The sequence below is a fragment of the Seriola lalandi genome, unplaced genomic scaffold (assembly GCF_002814215.2).
Source record: "Seriola lalandi dorsalis isolate HSWRI2012SDOR001 ecotype SW California unplaced genomic scaffold, Sedor1 jcf7180002054577, whole genome shotgun sequence".
Lineage (NCBI taxonomy): Eukaryota > Metazoa > Chordata > Actinopteri > Carangiformes > Carangidae > Seriola > Seriola lalandi.
Window position 1 is genome coordinate 1065267 of NW_019525130.1, and position 18455 is coordinate 1083721.

The 18455-nt window shown below is 39.7% G+C and overlaps 2 protein-coding genes across 2 annotated transcripts; both read right to left on the bottom strand.

The window, feature by feature from the left end:
- Window positions 1-31: 31 nt before the first annotated feature.
- Window positions 32-6474, bottom strand: acat1 (acetyl-CoA acetyltransferase 1). Its single transcript, XM_023417731.2, has 12 exons — window positions 6318-6474; window positions 5639-5686; window positions 5430-5547; window positions 5002-5097; window positions 4375-4475; window positions 2944-3087; window positions 2431-2581; window positions 2237-2332; window positions 2007-2120; window positions 1530-1594; window positions 1205-1362; window positions 32-412 (listed from the first exon to the last, which is right to left on the bottom strand). Exons 1-12 carry the CDS (start codon window positions 6366-6368, stop codon window positions 292-294), a joined length of 1263 nt encoding a protein of 420 aa, XP_023273499.1. The 5' UTR covers window positions 6369-6474; the 3' UTR covers window positions 32-291.
- Window positions 6475-7542: 1068 nt separating this feature from the next.
- On the bottom strand, window positions 7543-16616 carry mmp30 (matrix metallopeptidase 30). Its single transcript, XM_023417730.2, has 10 exons — window positions 16362-16616; window positions 11122-11369; window positions 10864-11012; window positions 10662-10787; window positions 10417-10578; window positions 10110-10257; window positions 9806-9936; window positions 9503-9662; window positions 8438-8541; window positions 7543-8346 (listed from the first exon to the last, which is right to left on the bottom strand). The coding sequence occupies exons 1-10, from the start codon at window positions 16467-16469 to the stop codon at window positions 8243-8245; spliced, it is 1440 nt and encodes a 479-aa protein (XP_023273498.1). The 5' UTR covers window positions 16470-16616; the 3' UTR covers window positions 7543-8242.
- Between the last annotated feature and the right edge of the window lie 1839 nt (window positions 16617-18455).

Here is an 18455-nt window from a genome sequence, read left to right on the forward strand (position 1 = left end):
CAGTCATAAAGATCAATAACACAAGAGTAGGTTTGGTTCATAAAAACTACAGAATTTATTCAACCATTTCAATACATAGTTAAATATTAATCCATTTTTTGCACAAGACGTTTTGACAAACAAAGGAGTGTTTTGAATCCTGGAGGCATGATGTCATGTGAGTGGAGTCCTACTTCGCTGTTTGATTAAGGCAACTGGCATTAAAGTTGTAACAGATGCATTCTTCTTGTAAAAGGCAGTCAACACACTTCAACCAGTCTATCAAGGAGTGCATCAGAGACATCACGTTTCCTACAATTTCTGGATTAGAATAGATGACGCTCCACCACCTCCGTTGCAGATGCCTGCCAGCCCGTACTGACCTGACTTCAGATTGTGCACCATGTGACCCACAATTCTCGCGCCAGACATCCTGACAAAGGAAAGAGAAATAAAGCGTTATTAATGATCCACAAAGTGCTCATTTTGTGCTTTGTGATGTTGATTTTCATAGATGGAATGTAGCAGCTACTCCAGATAAGAGACGCCCATTTACAATGTGTGAGAACTATGTATAGTATGATTAAGGCTACTTCATCTGTAGCAGACAGTGGTTTTAATGATCAGTGAGAGTGAATAAATAAACAAATTCTTATGTCCTCCTTTGGTCCATAAATGTATCAAACCACTAGTACTGCTTTTCTTTTCCAGTCTCCACTACTTGTTCTATGGAGAAGGTAAACTGAGATAAGTCACAGGTTTCCTGTTGTGGTCACTCCAGGTCAATGATCATGACCTGATTACAGCACAAAAACCTTGTCAAAGTTAGCAGATAAGTGATTTGATGTCCATAATGTTTAGTAGTAGTTTGATATCATAGTTTTATATGAGCCTAAATTGCAAATATACTGCAGGAAAGTTATATTTTCTGTATAATTTTTTCTGAATATCTTCGTCAGCTTCAGTTGATCCTTTTGTCTCCTACTCTACTGGAACAGACTCAAAAATATCAAAACACAAATCTATGTCCACATCAAGGAAGAAGTAGAGGAAAAAGTGTGGAGATATTTTTAGAAAACAGGAAACACCCTGTTCCTCATCTTAGCTCAATCATTCCTAGGAAAAACCAAGTGGAGCTATTTTTGGTCTTTCCTCTTCACTCCAATGTCACATCCCTGTTTCAAAAATAAAGCCCAGCCACTCTGTATCAGTCTCAGCTGCTTACCCAATTGGATGTCCCAGGGACACAGCCCCTCCATTAACATTGACTTTTGCTGCGTCAATGTCCAACATCTTGATGTTGGCCAGGACGACCACGCTGAAGGCCTCATTGATCTCCCACATGGAGATATCCTCCTTCTTCAACCCCGCTGCCTCCAGCACCTAACACACATTCACTCATGTTAGGATGTTCCGATAAAACTGCATTAGTGGAAGAAGCTGAGTGTAGGGCAGACAGAGCATATATTTTTATCTTTTTAATAAAATAACTCCAACTTTAACATTATAAAATTATATCATACTTCACCTCAGCAAGGCCTTATACTCACCTTTGGTACAGCATATGCAGGAGCAATGGGGAAATCAATGGGTGCAACCGCAGCATCAGCAAAAGCTATGTGGAAAAAGGTTAACATATTCTGTGACTTAACAAAAACCATGACAACTGTGTTAACTAGACTTAAAAGTGTGATGTAGTAACAAGACGTAAACAAGTACCAGTTTCCAGTTTCTCAACTAATACAGACAGGCATTTAAGTTTAGTGTAAACAGAAACTTTGTTAATGACTTGTGCAACAGTGCAGTTTTTTTTTTTCTAAAATACAACTAACCTAATATTACTTTGAATTAGCAAATATACTTCTCTATTAACTTGTAGAAGCCAATACTCCTGTATTTTCCTGAAGGCCTACCATGTGTTCACCTTAGTTAAGCTCTGCAACCATTGCCTAGTGTGTGTGTGTGTGTGTGTGTGTGTGTGTGTGTGTGTGTGTGTGTGTGTGTGTGTGTGTGTGTGTTTAGCTTACAGACAATCCTTGCCAGTGGAGTGACATTATGTCTCTTTGCAGCATCTGCTGTCATTAAAACGAGAGCAGCAGCTCCATCGTTCAGTGTGCTGGCATTGGCTGCCGTCACGGTGCCTGAAGAGCAGCAGAAAGTTACATATCCTTGCTTTTCGAGGAAACGTGTATGCTGATGCTCGCCAGGTGGCTTAATGAATGATAGAAATAAAGAGTAATGACAACTGCACATTTACCATTCTCTCTCTGGAACACCGCCTTCAGTTTGGGGACTTTGCTAAAGTCGACCCTCCTCCACTCCTCGTCCTCAGATACGACCACGTCAGGTTTGCCTACAGTAATCATATTAATAACAGATATGCTTTACTGTGTAAATGACCGATGTCACTGCATGGCCCGAAAGAAACATATATTTGCCAACTTGCTGTACCTCTCTGGGGAATGCTGACTGGCACAATCTCCTTGGCCAGAACTCCAGACTCATATGCTGCTTTGCTGCGGCTGTAGGAGCCGATGGCGTAGGCGTCCTGTTCCTCCCTGGTGATCTTGCAGTTCTTCGCTGTGTTCTCTGCACAGTTTCCCTGTTAAAGGCAGCAAGGCAAAAGAAATGGCAACAAGACAAATATTAATTTTAATTAAATTATAAATCGTCCTTATGTCATGACAATCGATTGGGACATATCATGATATACAAAAAGGCAAATAATTTTCCTTTATGAAAAGGCCCAGTCACTCCACCTGTAGGTCCAGCCCCAGCATCATCAGAAATACTGTACATTCAATTACTGGAGTAAGATGGAATTTTATGTCTAGTTTTCTTACAGGGGCAGGCACCGTTTCATACATTTTCAAAAGCATTCCGAAACTTTGGATGATGCTGTAAAAAAACATAAGCCCTAAAAATTTTCAGCAAGGCAACATTCAACTTAAAGTTGATGGTTACCATGTGGAATTTGTTGTAGACATCAGTGAGTCCATCCTTAACAATGAGGTCTTCCATCCTCACTCCTCCGTACGCTGGAGTCTCTCTGGCCATCACATAAGGTACGTTGGACATGCTCTCCATGCCGCCTGCCACCATCACATCCTAAAAATCACACAGAGTCAAAGTCACATTTTAAAGGCCACTTTATACTATGTGATTCCGGGTGCTGTGAGACCTAAATTGACAGTTGTGAGAGAAACGTAGTAAAATCTGTGGCTGTCAATCCAGCATAGTGGTCCTGGATGACAATTTGAGACACGCCCACTGACGGAGATTTGGTAACCAAGGACATCATGTGGCAAAATTCACGTCTACAATCGACTAATCAAAATACGGCATGAAATGACGCAGGTTACGTGGCCAATTTTTTTTAACTGCAGTTTTAATAAATTCAAATGCAATCTGGGGGACACGGAGGACAACACACACAGACATACTCTTGTGATTATTTACTAAAAGTCCCATGTGTGATTAGTACAACTGTGCTATGCAAACACATGTACGTGCAGACATGTGACTCCTAACTCACAGACATGTGTACATACATCTGTGTGTACGTCCTGCCACTTCATATGTCCACCCACATGAGACTCTTAATGGCCGAGCTTGATCTAAACTCTCCGACCGAGAAAACCAACTGTTAAATCTAAATGTGGACACAATAACATAGTACGACTATTTGTTTTCATGTTTTTTTTTCTTTTTTAAACTTATATGTACAGTATGTATGAATTTCCATCAGGTAGTTAGTATAATAATGATGTGGTGTGTTTTAACCACATTATTTCAAACCAAATACATGCTGCAGACATGCTGCAACAACAGGGTAATGCTTATGGCTACTTTTCACTTGTTTCCTTATTCGTGTACATTTTTATTAATAGGAAGTCACACATGCGCACACACACGTGCCTCTGCATGGCTGAGTTGTACTAATGAGACACAGAATTAACTCACATATATGCACACATGTGGGACTGAATGCATGTATTTATGTGCATCTGTAGTGACAGCCACAGTCTCCTGTGCATACAGTAGTTTTTCTTACAATACCACTAATTCCTGCAGTGGTGTAACCCAGCAAGGCAAAGTCTGTGGTCACCTGTCATATCCTAAGAGTTTATGGTAAACAAAGCTTGTGTTTGGTCACAATAAAGTCCTTCATTATCTTACATGGGAACTCATTTCTGTTTTTAAAATCACATAATTTAAATTCCACTTCATGGCAAAAGATGCAATGAGAGGGAATCTTCAGTCTAACTTTTCTTTTTTTTTTTTCAGACCCAACAATAATCACAAATTCATAAACTATGCACCTTGCATTAACTGAAAGCAACTGAAAGCTTCTATCAAGCTGCAGAGCTAGAGTGTATTTAAAGGCAATGCTACCTGGTGTCCACACATTAGACTCTGGGTTGCCATCATGATGGACTTCATCCCAGAGGCACAGACTTTGTTGATGGTTGTTGCTGGAGTGCCGAGGGTCAAGCCTGGAGAGAATGAGACATATTTGCATTCGCAAAAATAAAGAAAAATCTCTTGACCAACCCTCAGTTATGCTTCTGTATGTTTGTGTGCAACTGGCACAGGAGAGCTGTAAATTAGACATTGGTGTTATAGTATTACACAGTGATCTGTTATGTGTGATAAAAACACAACTGTCAATCATACCAATTATGTTTCTAACATATGTTCTCATTAGTTTCCACCCTTGCTGTGACTTTTAACATCAATAATGACATAAAAGTGTTCCACTTCAGAAGCTGGGTATACTTATCCAGCTGCTGGAGAGAAATTGTGTAGCTTTGCACATGCCTGTATAATCTGTGGCTTTCAAATTAGACATGTGTACAGAAACAGCATCACTAAGCTGTCAGCTGTATAGAGATGGCAGGACGACCTGGTTTTGTCCACCTTTTCCGAGACAGAACATGTGTATGTGGTTTCTGTGTCAGTATTTTGGTGCAATGCCCGTAATATGAATGTGGCTAAAAAAATTAAACAGTGTGGCCACACCTGCACCAAGCAAGGCTTGTCTTGTGGGGGCCTGTCCTTCTCCTGCCTGAAGCACATTGCCCATGTAGACCTCCTTCACCTCTTCAGGAGCGATTCCTAAACACAAGAAGCAATAAGTCAACTCACTAAATATACACAGCCATCGTGAACTGATGCAGCAATCCACACACTCACATGAAACCAAGAGAATGAGAAGACTTATTTATAATATTTTTAAATTGTTCATCTGGTGTATTCGCTTAGCCATGCTTGCACACCTTTGCAGATGACGATTATCTGAGGCTATATCTAGTCCTACAACACATTATCATGCCCAGTTTAAGAATGAGCCCAGTATACAAGGAAGTCAATTTAAAATGCATGAAGCCACTACAGAATGAATGAGGAAAATACTTTTCTCTATTTCCAAGTTAACCACCTGAACATACCTGCTTTGTCTATGGCTCCTTTAATGGCAATGGAGCCCAGTTTGGTGGCTGGTACTGCTGCCAGGCTTCCTCTGAAGGAGCCCATTGGAGTGCGGACAGCACTGACAATGACGACATCCTGAAATCATATGCAACAAGTCTGCATTTAAGTGTTCAATCCAAGTATGCAACTGTGATGCCAGTTTTTAAATTCCAGTTAGTGTACTTACATTGAGTGAGGGGCGAGATGTGTAGGTTCTTGACAGGTACTTGTGAGCCTACAACAGCAGGATAACGACATATATATTTCATGTTCCATAGATGGTAGAGTGCCTATATCTACTGTATTATTTCCATGTACGCGTATAGTTCAACCTGAAGCTCTTTGACATCATTGAGACATTTTTAAGTCAAATGAATCCGTTTTGGACCACGTTAGCTAAAGCTAATAAGCTCTATGTTAGCAATGCTAATAATAAAAGCAGGCAGAAGTAGGGAATGGTGGCTAGTTTAGCTAGGTGACAGGACTCCTTTATAGCTTTTTATATTTTCAGTTAGCTAGCTATACTGTTGTTGTTGTTGTAGTAGTAGTAGTAGTTGTTGTTGTTGTAACTGTTAGCTTCTTTCTTATGCTGTTGAGAAACAGACGATGCTGTTACACCGTGTACAAAAACGAAGCCAGTGACATGATTTAGCTTCACTAAATCACTCTTCGTCACCTGCCGCAGTGACCAGGTGTTTTCAGGCTGTTACATTATTACTATGGTCAAGGACAGACAGACACAAGCTTAGCTGACCTGCTTCAAGTTGTCCAAGGCCTCGTATTTACATGTAGTCAGACTGCTGCAACAACTAGCACCCGATGCAATAAAACAGAAAAAACGGTTGTTTTTACACACCCACACTTACCAAGCGTTTACAGATTTGAGCGTGCATGGTTAAAAGTCCACTGGGTGGCATTTTGGACTGAGAGACAAGGACTGACTCACACTTGGACCCACTTCACCTTCAGCCATGCAGCGGAGGGGTAAATACATCAACCAATCACAGTGAGGGGTGTGTGCCCCCCCCCCCCCCTCCGACGTCAAGGTTGACTAGGCATTATGGTCGTTGTAGTTTTACAACAGAGCCAGGCATATCCACATCCATACATTAGCTACACTCATTGTGGCTATACCGCTGAGGGGGAGGGATGGGAGTCGGGTGGGGTAAGTTGTTTACAATCACAGCTGACACTGGGCGAGAGGTCGCTGGTGTAGTAACAATTTGTACTGCCCTGTCAGACTAGTCTGTTGACACAAGCTGCTTACTGCTAATGACCTACCTTAATAAAAAACATTGTTTAGTAGCTGCTCAGGTCAGTTATGTGTAAGAAACAGACACACATCCCCTACAAGTGTGGTTGAAAGATACTAGCTGAACTGTAACAGCACTGGATGAGCAGGTCCAGAACTAAAGGGGTGAAACTGCTCCTGCTGCCAAGAGGATAAATTGGGCGAAGCCTGAGTGGGGCCTGGTTTGGGATGTTTTGCTTGCTTTGTCCTTATTTCCAGTTACACAGTAATAAGAATACAAATCTCTACCCAAAGATTTGCAGATCTGTGCTGTGTGTTTACTTTATTCCACACATGGCTACTGTGTAACCTCTGAATGGCTCAGTAGAAATTAGAGTGAAAAAATGTATTTTCCTAATGAGGTTTTGAAGGTAACAGCTACACACATTATCACCTGGTAAACCCATGTGAACTAAAAAAGAACTTTCTGGTTTTTTAAATGTTAATTTTTTTTATGTATTTCCATGCCTCTGTAAGCACTTTCAATTGCCCTGTGTCTGCTTTATAAATAAACTTCCCTTGTCTTTCATCAGCTCTTGTGCATTTAAAGCTCTTATAATGGCAACAGTGTGATTGATTTTCCTTTTGCAACAACTCATCTGAGGTCATGGAGGTCATGCTGTAAAGATGAATGGTCTCCTAATCAACATGCTTAGTTAAATCCGGGGTTGAAACACATACACACACACACGTGCACACACAGGACACACACTGCCAGACCACAGTTGCAATATTTCCCTAATTCCAGTAGATCCTAATCCAAATTACACACTCAGTCATGATAAAGAAACATTTTAAACTCATTTGTATTTGTTTATTTTTTTCATTTTTTAATGCTTGATTAAATCATGTTTAACTGATGCATGTTCAAGAGAAACCATTAGCTACAAAACAGGCAGTTGTTGCCTACAGCATTATTATATCTTATATTGTATTTCTTCTTCAAATTATGTATTTTCTTGCAGAAAAAAAAAAGCTACAATAACCGATACTCAGGATGAGTTAATGGGAAAGACCATTGCTTTGTGCATGCTTATAGCTGTGTGTGTGTGTGTGTCAATCAATCAATGGGTGCAACCGCAGCATCAGCAAAAGCTATGTGGAAAAAGGTTAACGTATTCTGTGACTTAACAAAAACCATAACAAATGTGTTAACTAGACTTAAAAGTGTAATGTAGTAACAAGACGTAAACAAGTACCAGTTTTATTTGAACTCAACTAATACAGACAGACATTTAAGTTTAGTGTAAACATACTTGTTCAAGAGTGCAGAAGTATGCTTCTTTTTTTTTCTTCAAAAATTCACCTAACCTAATATTATTTTGAACTAGCAAATATACTATATTTCTATTAACTTGTAGAATAAATGCAAGCCAATACTCCTGCTTTTTCCTAAAGACCTACCATGTGTTCCCTCTTAGTTAAGCTCTGCAACCATTGCGTAGTGTGTGTGTGTGTGTGTGTGTGTGTGTGTGTGTGTGTGTGTTATTGGGTTATTCTTTAGTTGCAATCCATCCATTTATAGTTTAACAGAGTGCGAATAGCTCTTCTCCGATTGTAGTCATACTCTCTCTGCGTGGATCCATATGAGAAGTACAGGTACCCTGAAAAAAAGGGATGCATCATTGATATCAAGCCAAACAGGAACATAACATAATGCTACAGCAGAGGGACCGTCCTTTCACTGTTACCTACCTTTATTCTCAAAAGCAGCATCCACCCGGTAGCCAATCCCAGGGAACTCTGTGTGTATGACCTTTGGGTACCCAGCATCCATTCTGCCCCTCCTTTCATTGTAGCTATGAGTAATGTGAAGAGGAGTGTTCATCAATACATGACACCTGTCTATATATGGATCCAGCCTACACTGTAAAAGGTAATACCTATGCTGACTTGAACTACATTAGTGTAGTTTACTTATTTCTCACTATCCTGTTGATTCAACTCGTGTAATGTCAGTAATGTGCTGTTTTTGCCTGAAGAAGGTATAAAACTAAATTCACGTAAGTAAACTAGACTTGTAACTTTGTGTTCCTGGAGTTTTTATTCGGGATAAGTGGGTGAGGTGTCCCAACATGCTCTAGGGTAATGTGTTTGCAGGCATGAATTGAGTGGATTGTGTTCTGGATGTTAACTGTGCATGGTGACTGGTATTACTGTTCTTGACAATTACTCCACATTGTTTCTAGTAGCTTTAAGTCCCTTTTAGGAAAAAGCATGTTAAACCATGAGTGAAGTGAGTTGAACAATAAATGACTTCCCTGGAGGTGCACTTTCCTTCAATGTGACATGTAATTATAGATTAAAATAAAATTACTTTATTGCACTTAAAAATAGACATGTTTCTTCGGATACTTCCACTTGTTAAATCATACATTGATCTTTGTTTAAAATGCTCAAAATGACATTTTTAAAAATAAAAATAATCCTGTAAACCTATCAGTCTTTGTTTACTTACTTGATTTATCCAAAGCAATCGGTTTCCTGAACTCTACTGAGTAAACACAACTTCCCACACAAGTCAGACTAACATGTTTTACTTAAGTTGCTACCACTTAAGAGCAAGTTAACTTTCGTTGCCATTTTTAAGTTGCACAATTACATTTTAAGTAAACTTGGACATGAGGGCACATTAATTTAAAACTAATAGTTATATTTACTTAGTTTTTTCAAGGCAATCGGTTTCCTAGATTTTTTTTTTAAGTAAGATTAACTTGTCACTTTTTACAGTGTATGTTTATGGCTATTCACATTACTCACCTCCAGTATTTGTTGCTCACAAAAAGGAGGGTTCTGCCTGTAAATGACACATGGACAGCAGAGTCCACCTTGGTGACGGATGGAGGGAAGCCAAAGTCGGTGAGAGGCTTTGGATAACCAGGCAGGAGAGTGTTTCCAACGATCTTCCAGTAATGATCCCCTATGACATGAAAAGGTAGAGCTTTACTAATGTATGTTCCAAACTGTTACTACCGTTTATTTAATGCTTTTTGTCATCTTTAATCATTAAAAAAGAACAAAAAATAACTTACAATAAATTATTTACTATGTTAATTTTAGTACCTTCAAAGAAAATGACAGTATTGCTTCTCTTATACTCATAAGCAGCATCAACTTTGCTGATTTCAGACCAGACAGACTGAATTCTCCTCATAGTGATGCCGTCCCAGGAGCGGCTACGGGTCCAGAAATATCTGACAAAGAAACACAAAATTCCATGATAAGATGCCAGAGATCACATACTGACAAAAAAGAAATCCTACAATACACATTTAACTTTGAAAATAACGGTTCATCTCTGGAGTATCATGTTTATGTGAAAACTACATGACAAATCAAATCAAAGACTAGTGCATAAATGTCTCACCCATCTTTAAAGAAGTAAAGATTTCCTCGAATGGAAGTTGCAGCATCAAAAGTCAGGAATCTGCTGCACCTGTTTGGTCTTGGTTCAGGATCTGGGTCAGGTCTAGGTTGTGGTTTTGGGTCAGGTTCAGCTGATGTTGTTCTGATTCCTTTAAAAGAAAAAAAACAAAACAAAAACAAAGTAATGGCAATGGTAAATATCTTTGAGGAGAGTTTTTCAGTGCTTTCATGAAAAGTGCAGTTTCCGTAAAATAACAAGCTCATAAGGTGCAAAAAATCAAAAGTCTGTAAATTAGCTCGGCTTTCACCATAGATCGCTTGTACTCCCTGTTTGTCGTCATCCGGCAGCATGTACCCCTCTGTGTTCACATATTGGTAGGTGGGATACATCAGGGCTGTCTGGACCTGAGAGTGGGCCAGTCCCATTGCATGGCCAAACTCATGGGCTGCCACCAAGAACAGGTTGGCTCCTGCACAAATACACTGATAAAGTTAGGTTCTAAATCAGCTTTGGAATCATATCTCAATTACAATGTTTCCTTAATGTCAGCACCTGCTGAGGTTAGAGTCCAGTTTTCATCTTCATCAAAGTGGGCGTCACCTCCAACGCCCTCTCCAGGGGAGAATGCATGGGCCAAGACCTGACCCTCCCCATCAAATGGAGCAAAATCTCCATGCTCTGGTTTTGAGGGAAGAGGAGTAAAGTTACCACTAGATCAAACATTTTCTCCAAGGCACTGAAAGTACTACCTTACCTCGACTCCTGAATGTGATCATAATGTCAGCGGTGCCGCTGTCAATCTGCTTGAAATCCAGAGGAATGACATCACTGTAGATTTTCAGAGCCTTGGCTATGGTGGCATCCACATCACTTTGACTCAAGTCTGGTGTGTAGTCAGTTATCCTGCAGCAGTGTGAGAGTAAAAATACTTTAAGAGTTTTACAACAGGAGCTTCATTGCTTTATCTATGGATGAACTGATGCAGGGACTTGTTGGGACCCGTGCTTAGTACCGGTATGTGAGAACAGTCTTGTCCCACTTTGGCTGACCGTTGAAGTGGCCATATCTGGTTACGTCTGTGAAACCACAGCGGGGGCGAGCCATCACTTCCAGGGTGTTGGAGTCCAACTGCCCTGTCATCTCCAGGCCAAAAAACTCCTGCATTTTTTTCAGTGTGTCATCAAAGGAGTCTAGAGAGCTGCGCAAGACACTGCTGGGGGCACTGACGCCCACATCAGAGAAGAACTGAGACAGATAGTCCTGGATGAAGAAAAACAGAAATAAGAAATTCTCATATGCAGATAAAACTCCTCATGAGATGACTCTGACTGATTAGTTATTTACCTATTCAAGTTTAAATACAGAACTTTGAGGAAAGATAAGTGGAAGTTGAAATCAAACCTAATTTTCTGATACAATTTTTGGGTTTTATTTTTTCTGCAATAGTCATTCAGTGTATTTACATTCATCAATTGTCTTTTTATATAGTATAGGATCCAGAGGCTGCATGTATGTAAACTAGTAATTGTTCTTAACTTTATCTCATGGATATCTGCCCCACTGTTTATTGTTCATTCTCAGCAATATCAGTACTAATACCAAAACAGCACTTGCTATTTCCTGCCGTTGCTTCACATTAAAAATGTTCAACTGGCATTATTATTATCTAGTCTCCAGGCTTAATGCTAACACTGAGCATTCATTTAAAAATGAATCATCATCTTAAAATGCTTTTACATGAAAACACATTTCCTTCTCAGCAGAACCTGCAGCAAAACCCATTGCAGGGATTATTACAAGTTCATACTTATAGAGATTGCAGTTCCAACTCCTCAGCATGATAACCAACTGTATTTCCTGTGTCCTGCTGTTGTCTGCAAAATGTCTTGAGCTGTCCTCAGCATGAAATCAGATGCATGATGGAAATAGGCCAATAATTGAGTTAGCTGCCTCTAAGATTCTGACTCCTTCAGTTTAAAACCACTCGCTCTACCACCAGTGACCATGGGTGTCACCAAGTCCACCCTAAAATCTTAAGGATTATACTGTAACTTTAGTCAAGTTTACTTTCCCCTTTTATAATGATAAAATTTTTCAAACTTACTGTGCAAATATTTTAGAGACCATTAGCTGGCATTATAAATACACAGTATACTCACTCACACCAACTTATTTCCAGTATATTCGAAACTGTACCATGAGTTTGTGCTTCTAGAAAAACTGTCTGTGCTGAAAATCTGTAGTCGTCTGTAATGCTTCTTTGGTGGTTATAATTGTTCATCATGTAAAACTTTTCTCGTAAGCTTCGACAAAACAAATTCACATTAATCATTTTAAAACCTTCTGCATCACAAACCTGAGCTGAATATATACTGTGTGACACAGGGTGGCTTCACACTTTGTTGTGTGAATGACGTAGCAATAGTGTGAATGCTGACTCAGCAACTGCAATCATTCATTTTATCCACCTGTCTGGCTGCTGGGAATAAAAAATGTGTCTGCCTGTCACACGCTGATTAGACCCACATCAGTCAGTGCTGTCAATGGCCACTACACACTGGCAAGCAACGAAAGAAGTATGAGAGAAGAAGAGTCAAAGAGGAATGCCAAATTATGTAGTGGGGGTGTGACCTTCTCAAAACAAATGTATGGAATGTGCGTAGGACTTTAAAATACCATACTTTTTTATCAGCAGGGTCAGAGGTGACTCCTCTTTGTGATGCTTTGCACTGTTAGCAAGGTTTTAGCAAATTGCCGGGACAAGAGTACGGTGGTCGACAAGGGCAAACGCGTTGCAACAGCCCAAGACACTTCCAAGAGGAGAAACAAGCTGCAAATTCATAAACGATGCATTTTAGAAAACACATACAAAAATACAAAGGTACTAGGTGTAACACTCTTTTGATCCATTTGTCATCCTGTCTGACCACATGCCTGTAATCCCCCTTTTCCTCAAGTGTATAACTGTCCCCGTGCCCTTCACTCTGGGTGAGTCTATTGCCTCAGACCTGCTCTGTGTCAGTAGGCTCACCGTATTCTAGAATACCAATAAACTCACACCACTACAGCAAACTTGGTACTTGAGTGAATTTTCTTCAACAGTATAGAGAACGGAATGGGGACAGTCAACGTAAGAGAAGATGAGTTCTGTTCAATGACCGGTGCTGCGTCCAGGTGTGCTGCATTACTGAACTGTCACACACGATTGACAGTGGAGATCGCATGAAGAACTGTGGACTGGGGTGAATGCCATCTCTGCTGCAAAATGATGCACGCTCCCAGAAAAGATTGAAATTGTCAACTAATACTATGCTGTGTGAGGAGCATTCAGATTGTAGCCATGTGTTTAGACAGAGCAGCCTTCTGAAACGCCCTACACCTTGATGGAGAGAGGGAATCAGTCCAGAGATAAAAAAAAAATGATTTTTTGCAGTCCTTAGATATTTAAAAAAAATACTGTTAAAATCACACTTTATCATCTCGGACTGTTGGCTTGCAATATCGTTGGTCCCAACATGGATAACAACATTTCTGGCATGAGGATGATTACTTAGAAGAGAAGGGATCTGTTGAACTATGTTCACAGCCTTGGTGCTGGGGTAGCGATGTGTTGTGGCCGCTCTAATGTTCCTGACTATGGAATCACCGATAACAGCGGTGGGTTGCATGAAGCCGGACTGTGAAGAAGGAGGTGTGTTTTGTCGGGTGGGTGCCCTCTCCGGAACTCTGGATTGGACCGGCCAGCTGGTTGCTGGTTGAGCAGGGCGTGTTAGAGACTGACAGACACCTGCTGCATTGGTTCAGCCTCCGGTAAGCAATTACAGTAACTGTGACTTCCTTCTGGTGGGTGATGATGACAGTGTAGAAGAGTGGTGTTAACTCTCTCAGTTGGCTAGGTAGCTTCCATGCTAAAAAATGACCAGGTTATGCTAGCAGTTGTAGCGGACATACCTGGTCTGACATCAGTCACAAGCCATTAAAGAAGTTCATTGTAAGGACATGCAGAGTTATGGATCCAAAATTGACACTTTGATGCACAACCAGACAATGGGACAAAGGGTCAGCTGCAGAGGATCAATGAATGGACACCGGGGTTATGGTGGAAGAGGGATGTGCGAGTTTTATAGGCCAACTCTAGAATTAAACAATTTAAAAGTTCCTTGGAAAATGACTCTCTTCTCCAAAATGAAACAAAGGAGAAAACATGCGACGCCCCTGAAATGTGCGCAGCCCACGGAGATAAAACAGTTGTGATCAATTCAATTAAAGTTATCCAGCAAAAGTTAAGCGCATTAGATTTTATTGTCCATCAACCCTCAAGAAACGCGGGCAAATAACACATCTGCCCACAACCGCCTGCAGAGAAGCCGACCAGAGATCAAGAGTGCCCGAGAGAGTCTACTGGCAAACTCCACTGGAGCTGAACGAATGTCATTCGTAGAAGTAGTGATCATTAGCTGTATAGCTATAGTATATATCATATTGTCTCCCACCATTGCCAACTCATCAAGCAGTTCATTCCATTATTATATTATCTAGATGATTATTAAACATTGCATTTACTCTGTAGATAGTAGTCTAGTTAATAAACTCCTTTATTTACACTCAGTCATTGTCTTGTGTTTTTTTGAAGTAGAGACTGGAGATCCATTGAATTGAGGAGTCACGGTTTCTGATATGAGATTGATCACATTACTTGAAGTAATTCATTGTTTAACCTTTTGATGTTGTTTATGGTTTATTTATCACAGTTTAAGTTTTACACCTTTTTTTCCTGACAGTTTTAAATAGGTGTCTATGGGTGACATCACAGCCAGAATGGGAGAAGGGGTTAAACTGGTCACAAAAATCTGTTTAATTCATCCTCACGGCCACACACTCACTTTTCAGACACAATTTTTGACCAGAACCTAGACAAGTTTGTCTTCTTTCAGGCAATGTCTCTGACAACGCACAAAGACTTACAGAATTTGAACTATGCCCTTAAAAGTGGCAGGAGTACCATCCAACTGCCCCATTCACTCTAATGTAAAATGAAAGCAGAAAATCCGGAGGAAACAGGAAGCGAGACATTTTTAAAATCACTGCACGTGCCACATCTTCGCAACTGAGACCAATTTCTGTATATCAGCCCTTCTGCTGTTCATCTTTCTGATACTAATAGAAATGATTTCTTCTGTCACTGTTTTAAGGCATTTTATTCCAACCTCCACCTTTGGCAGTAAATGATTTGGCTTTCAACTTTTTCAACAACATGTTTCAGTTCTCAGCTTTTGCAGCTAATGTCATAGTTCTAAGTAAGGCTGGACCCAAATGCAGCCAACACAATAGAGTCAGTGAAAATTGTTTATTAAACAGAAGACTTACAAAAACTGGTCAAAGGCCAAAGCATGAGGAAACACAGGGACCTCACACAGGAACCAGAAGCTCACGAGGAAGACAAGGACTCAACCGGTAACACAGCGGACAACAACAGACGAACTGACAAAGACAAAGGGGAGGACAGAGACTAAATAGACACAAGGGTGGCAAAGGTGATTAAACACAGGTGAAACACATTAGGGCGGGGCAGACAATCAACAAGCAGGGAAACAGGACAAACATAAAGAGACACACAAGGAAACAAACTACAAAATAAAACAGGAAATGACAAATGTCCAAACAAAATCTCAAACATAAAGTGTCAGCCATGGCAACCCATGACAGCTAATGGACTCCAGGTTAACATTTTTGTTTGTGAGTTGAGCTTACAGGTTTCTTCTTTAGGTATTTTTCAACCATTTTAGGCTTAAACTTTCAAATTAGAAATTTATCTGTTTTCATCTTTTTTCATCAATTCAGGTCTTTTTCAACCATTTCATGCCATTCAACCTCCAGCTTACAAGTTACGTCAGCTACCCCAGCATTGCTTTAGAAAATGCTTTGGCTATCTCATCTACTTTAGCATTGCTTCAGCAATCTCATTCAGCTCTCAGTATTCACATGCATTTTCCACAGGAAATGCATTTTCTAGTTATCTGTAAACCTCAACCAGTTTTATTCCTGTGAAGATGACTTTAAATAGGATTTAATATTTCTGAAAATGGAAAGTAAATTCTTTCTTTTCATGTTACAAAATTAAAAAGACTGAAATTGTATTGTTTGACAAGATTGAAAGAGATGAAAACTGAATTCTCTTCACTTGCCAATGTCTCCAGGTTAAATAACACCAACAAACACAATATTTCAACTTTGAGAACATCTCATGTTTACCTGGGCTTTAGAGAGCTCTTCTTGGCTGGGTGAAGTGGTGGGCACAGCTCCACAGAGTGCCACAATCACCACTATCAGCACAGTTTTAACAGCCAGTGCACCTTCCATGATTCCTTCTTCTACTGCAGAGAAGAAATAACTCCAGGTACTTTATTAATTTCTCCCTCTCAGACTCTACTCGGCCGCTGAGTTGGAATAAAGTAGTTGCTTATTTCCTGAAACACTCAATATCAGTGTTTTGGATGCGAGAGCAGATAAAGATGCATGATGAGGCAACAAAACATTCCTGCAAGTGTCTGAACAGGCCCATTAGAGCAACAGGAGACAGATAACTGCAGGGATGAGAGAGAGTCGGAGGGTAGAAGATTCAAGATAGTTTCAAGCTAGAGCTCGGGCCTGTATGAACATGATGCTGATCAGAAATTGTACTGTTTGAACCATCGACAGGAATGCAATGTTTTCTTTTAGATGTGAGATGACATCAGGTGTTTCTGTGTGTTCTTGAGTTTTGTTAAGTTGTTGGTGAAGTAATGTGTTGATTACTACTATCACTTTTTGCTCTGTCAACTGGTGAAACTCAGTGTGCTGGCAGCCAGACGCACAGACCTTTTACAAGCTCACATTCATCTGAATTGCTACACAAGAGTTAGACTCTAACCAAATGGCCCTCTAGCCATTAAAGTGAGAAAGTCTAAGCAAATGGCAACAGGCACAATCTAGACACTAACAGATAACATGCCACAGAGAACCACAGAGTGATTATCAGCTTTGATTGTGATTGTGATTGACATCCTTTGAAAGCGATGGGCTTGTTTGATCCTGCGCCTGTTTGGAAGCACCTTTCTCTCCTACTCTATTTGTCATGGATGATCATCAGAAATGATGATCGAAGCTGGTGAGCTTATTTATTGTTCTCCATATTATGAAAGACCAACGAACACCTGATGATATCAAAAAAATCTTTAGTGTTAATTGTGACTTTGAGACCTCCTCTGCCAGAGATGCCAAAAGGTGTCAGTGCATCACGCTGTGGGGCGTGTTTTTGTGAATCTTCCATTTCATACATCGAGAAGGCACAATTAGATTTTATTGTTTATTAATAAGATTTCAACACAAGTCACCAACAAGTGGGTGTCATAAGCAAAGACGCCAAGAGAGGGAGCAAAAAGTTAAGGTTGATACTGGTTACTGCCCAGTGTTGACACATGGCTGACAAAGCTGCTGTTTCACCCATGCCACTGGTTTCTCTTCCTCTTCTGTAATTGGCATCAGAATTCACAGATACACCCTGACACATTTGGATTCTCAGATCAGACGGACACATCACTAAAGACACCCACTGACAACTATAAATCAGCTATTTAATGAAATTTTCTCCATTTCTTCATTTGGAGCACATTGTTGTATATTTGTATTTGTGTTGGCATTTGCAGCATTCCTGGATTTGGAGCAAATTCTTTTCAAATGTGCGCTTTAACTCTTGTTTTATCTTGTTTCGAGTGTTTTATCCAGGGGAAAGTACATAACAGATATGGCACGTTGTCGCCATGAACTTTTTAGATCTCATTTCTTAAATTATGTCACATTTGCCTTGATTGACAATACAATAATACAGGTAGTGTATTATTTATCAGTAAACATCAACCTGAAACAGCATCAGACTCTACAGCTGTATCCTTATATACGATTCTATTTATCATTACTTGATATTGTAATGCTTTTCACATAGGACATTTTTATTAGTAAATTGATGATTCTAAATTAATTATTTTTGATACCTGTTTTAGTGTCATTGTGTTATTTTCAAAAATGAGATCTAAAAATATCTAAAAAGTTTAAAAAGAAATTTAGAGGAATACATTTCTTTTATTCATGTATTTGTGTTCTGATTTCTCATTTTATTTTAAAGTGCTTAGATGAATTGTGAATTCAGCTTTTCTTTAATTAAAAAAACTGTTGTCAGATCATTTTCTTAATCTATAAGTAATCAGTGATGTATTAATTGATAAGTTATTAATTTAATAATTCCTTTGTTCATCCTTTTATGTATAATTATATACAATATCAATGAATTAATTGATTTATAGTTTAATT

Excerpts from the sequence above, each read along its gene's own strand:
- acat1 (XM_023417731.2), bottom strand. The coding sequence starts at position 6,368 with ATGCCACCCAGTGGACTTTTAACCATGCACGCTCAAATCTGTAAACGC. Across the intron at positions 2,121-2,236 it reads GGTGTTCCAGAGAGAGAATG|GCACCGTGACGGCAGCCAAT; the intron begins GTAAATGTGCAG and ends GCTGCTCTTCAG. Across the intron at positions 413-1,204 it reads TCCCTGGGACATCCAATTGG|GATGTCTGGCGCGAGAATTG; the intron begins GTAAGCAGCTGA and ends TTCCTTTGTCAG.
- mmp30 (XM_023417730.2), bottom strand. The coding sequence starts at position 16,469 with ATGGAAGGTGCACTGGCTGTTAAAACTGTGCTGATAGTGGTGATTGTG. Across the intron at positions 10,258-10,416 it reads GGGAGTACAAGCGATCTATG|GAATCAGAACAACATCAGCT; the intron begins GTGAAAGCCGAG and ends TTTCTTTTAAAG. Across the intron at positions 8,542-9,502 it reads GTGAGCAACAAATACTGGAG|CTACAATGAAAGGAGGGGCA; the intron begins GTGAGTAATGTG and ends CATTACTCATAG.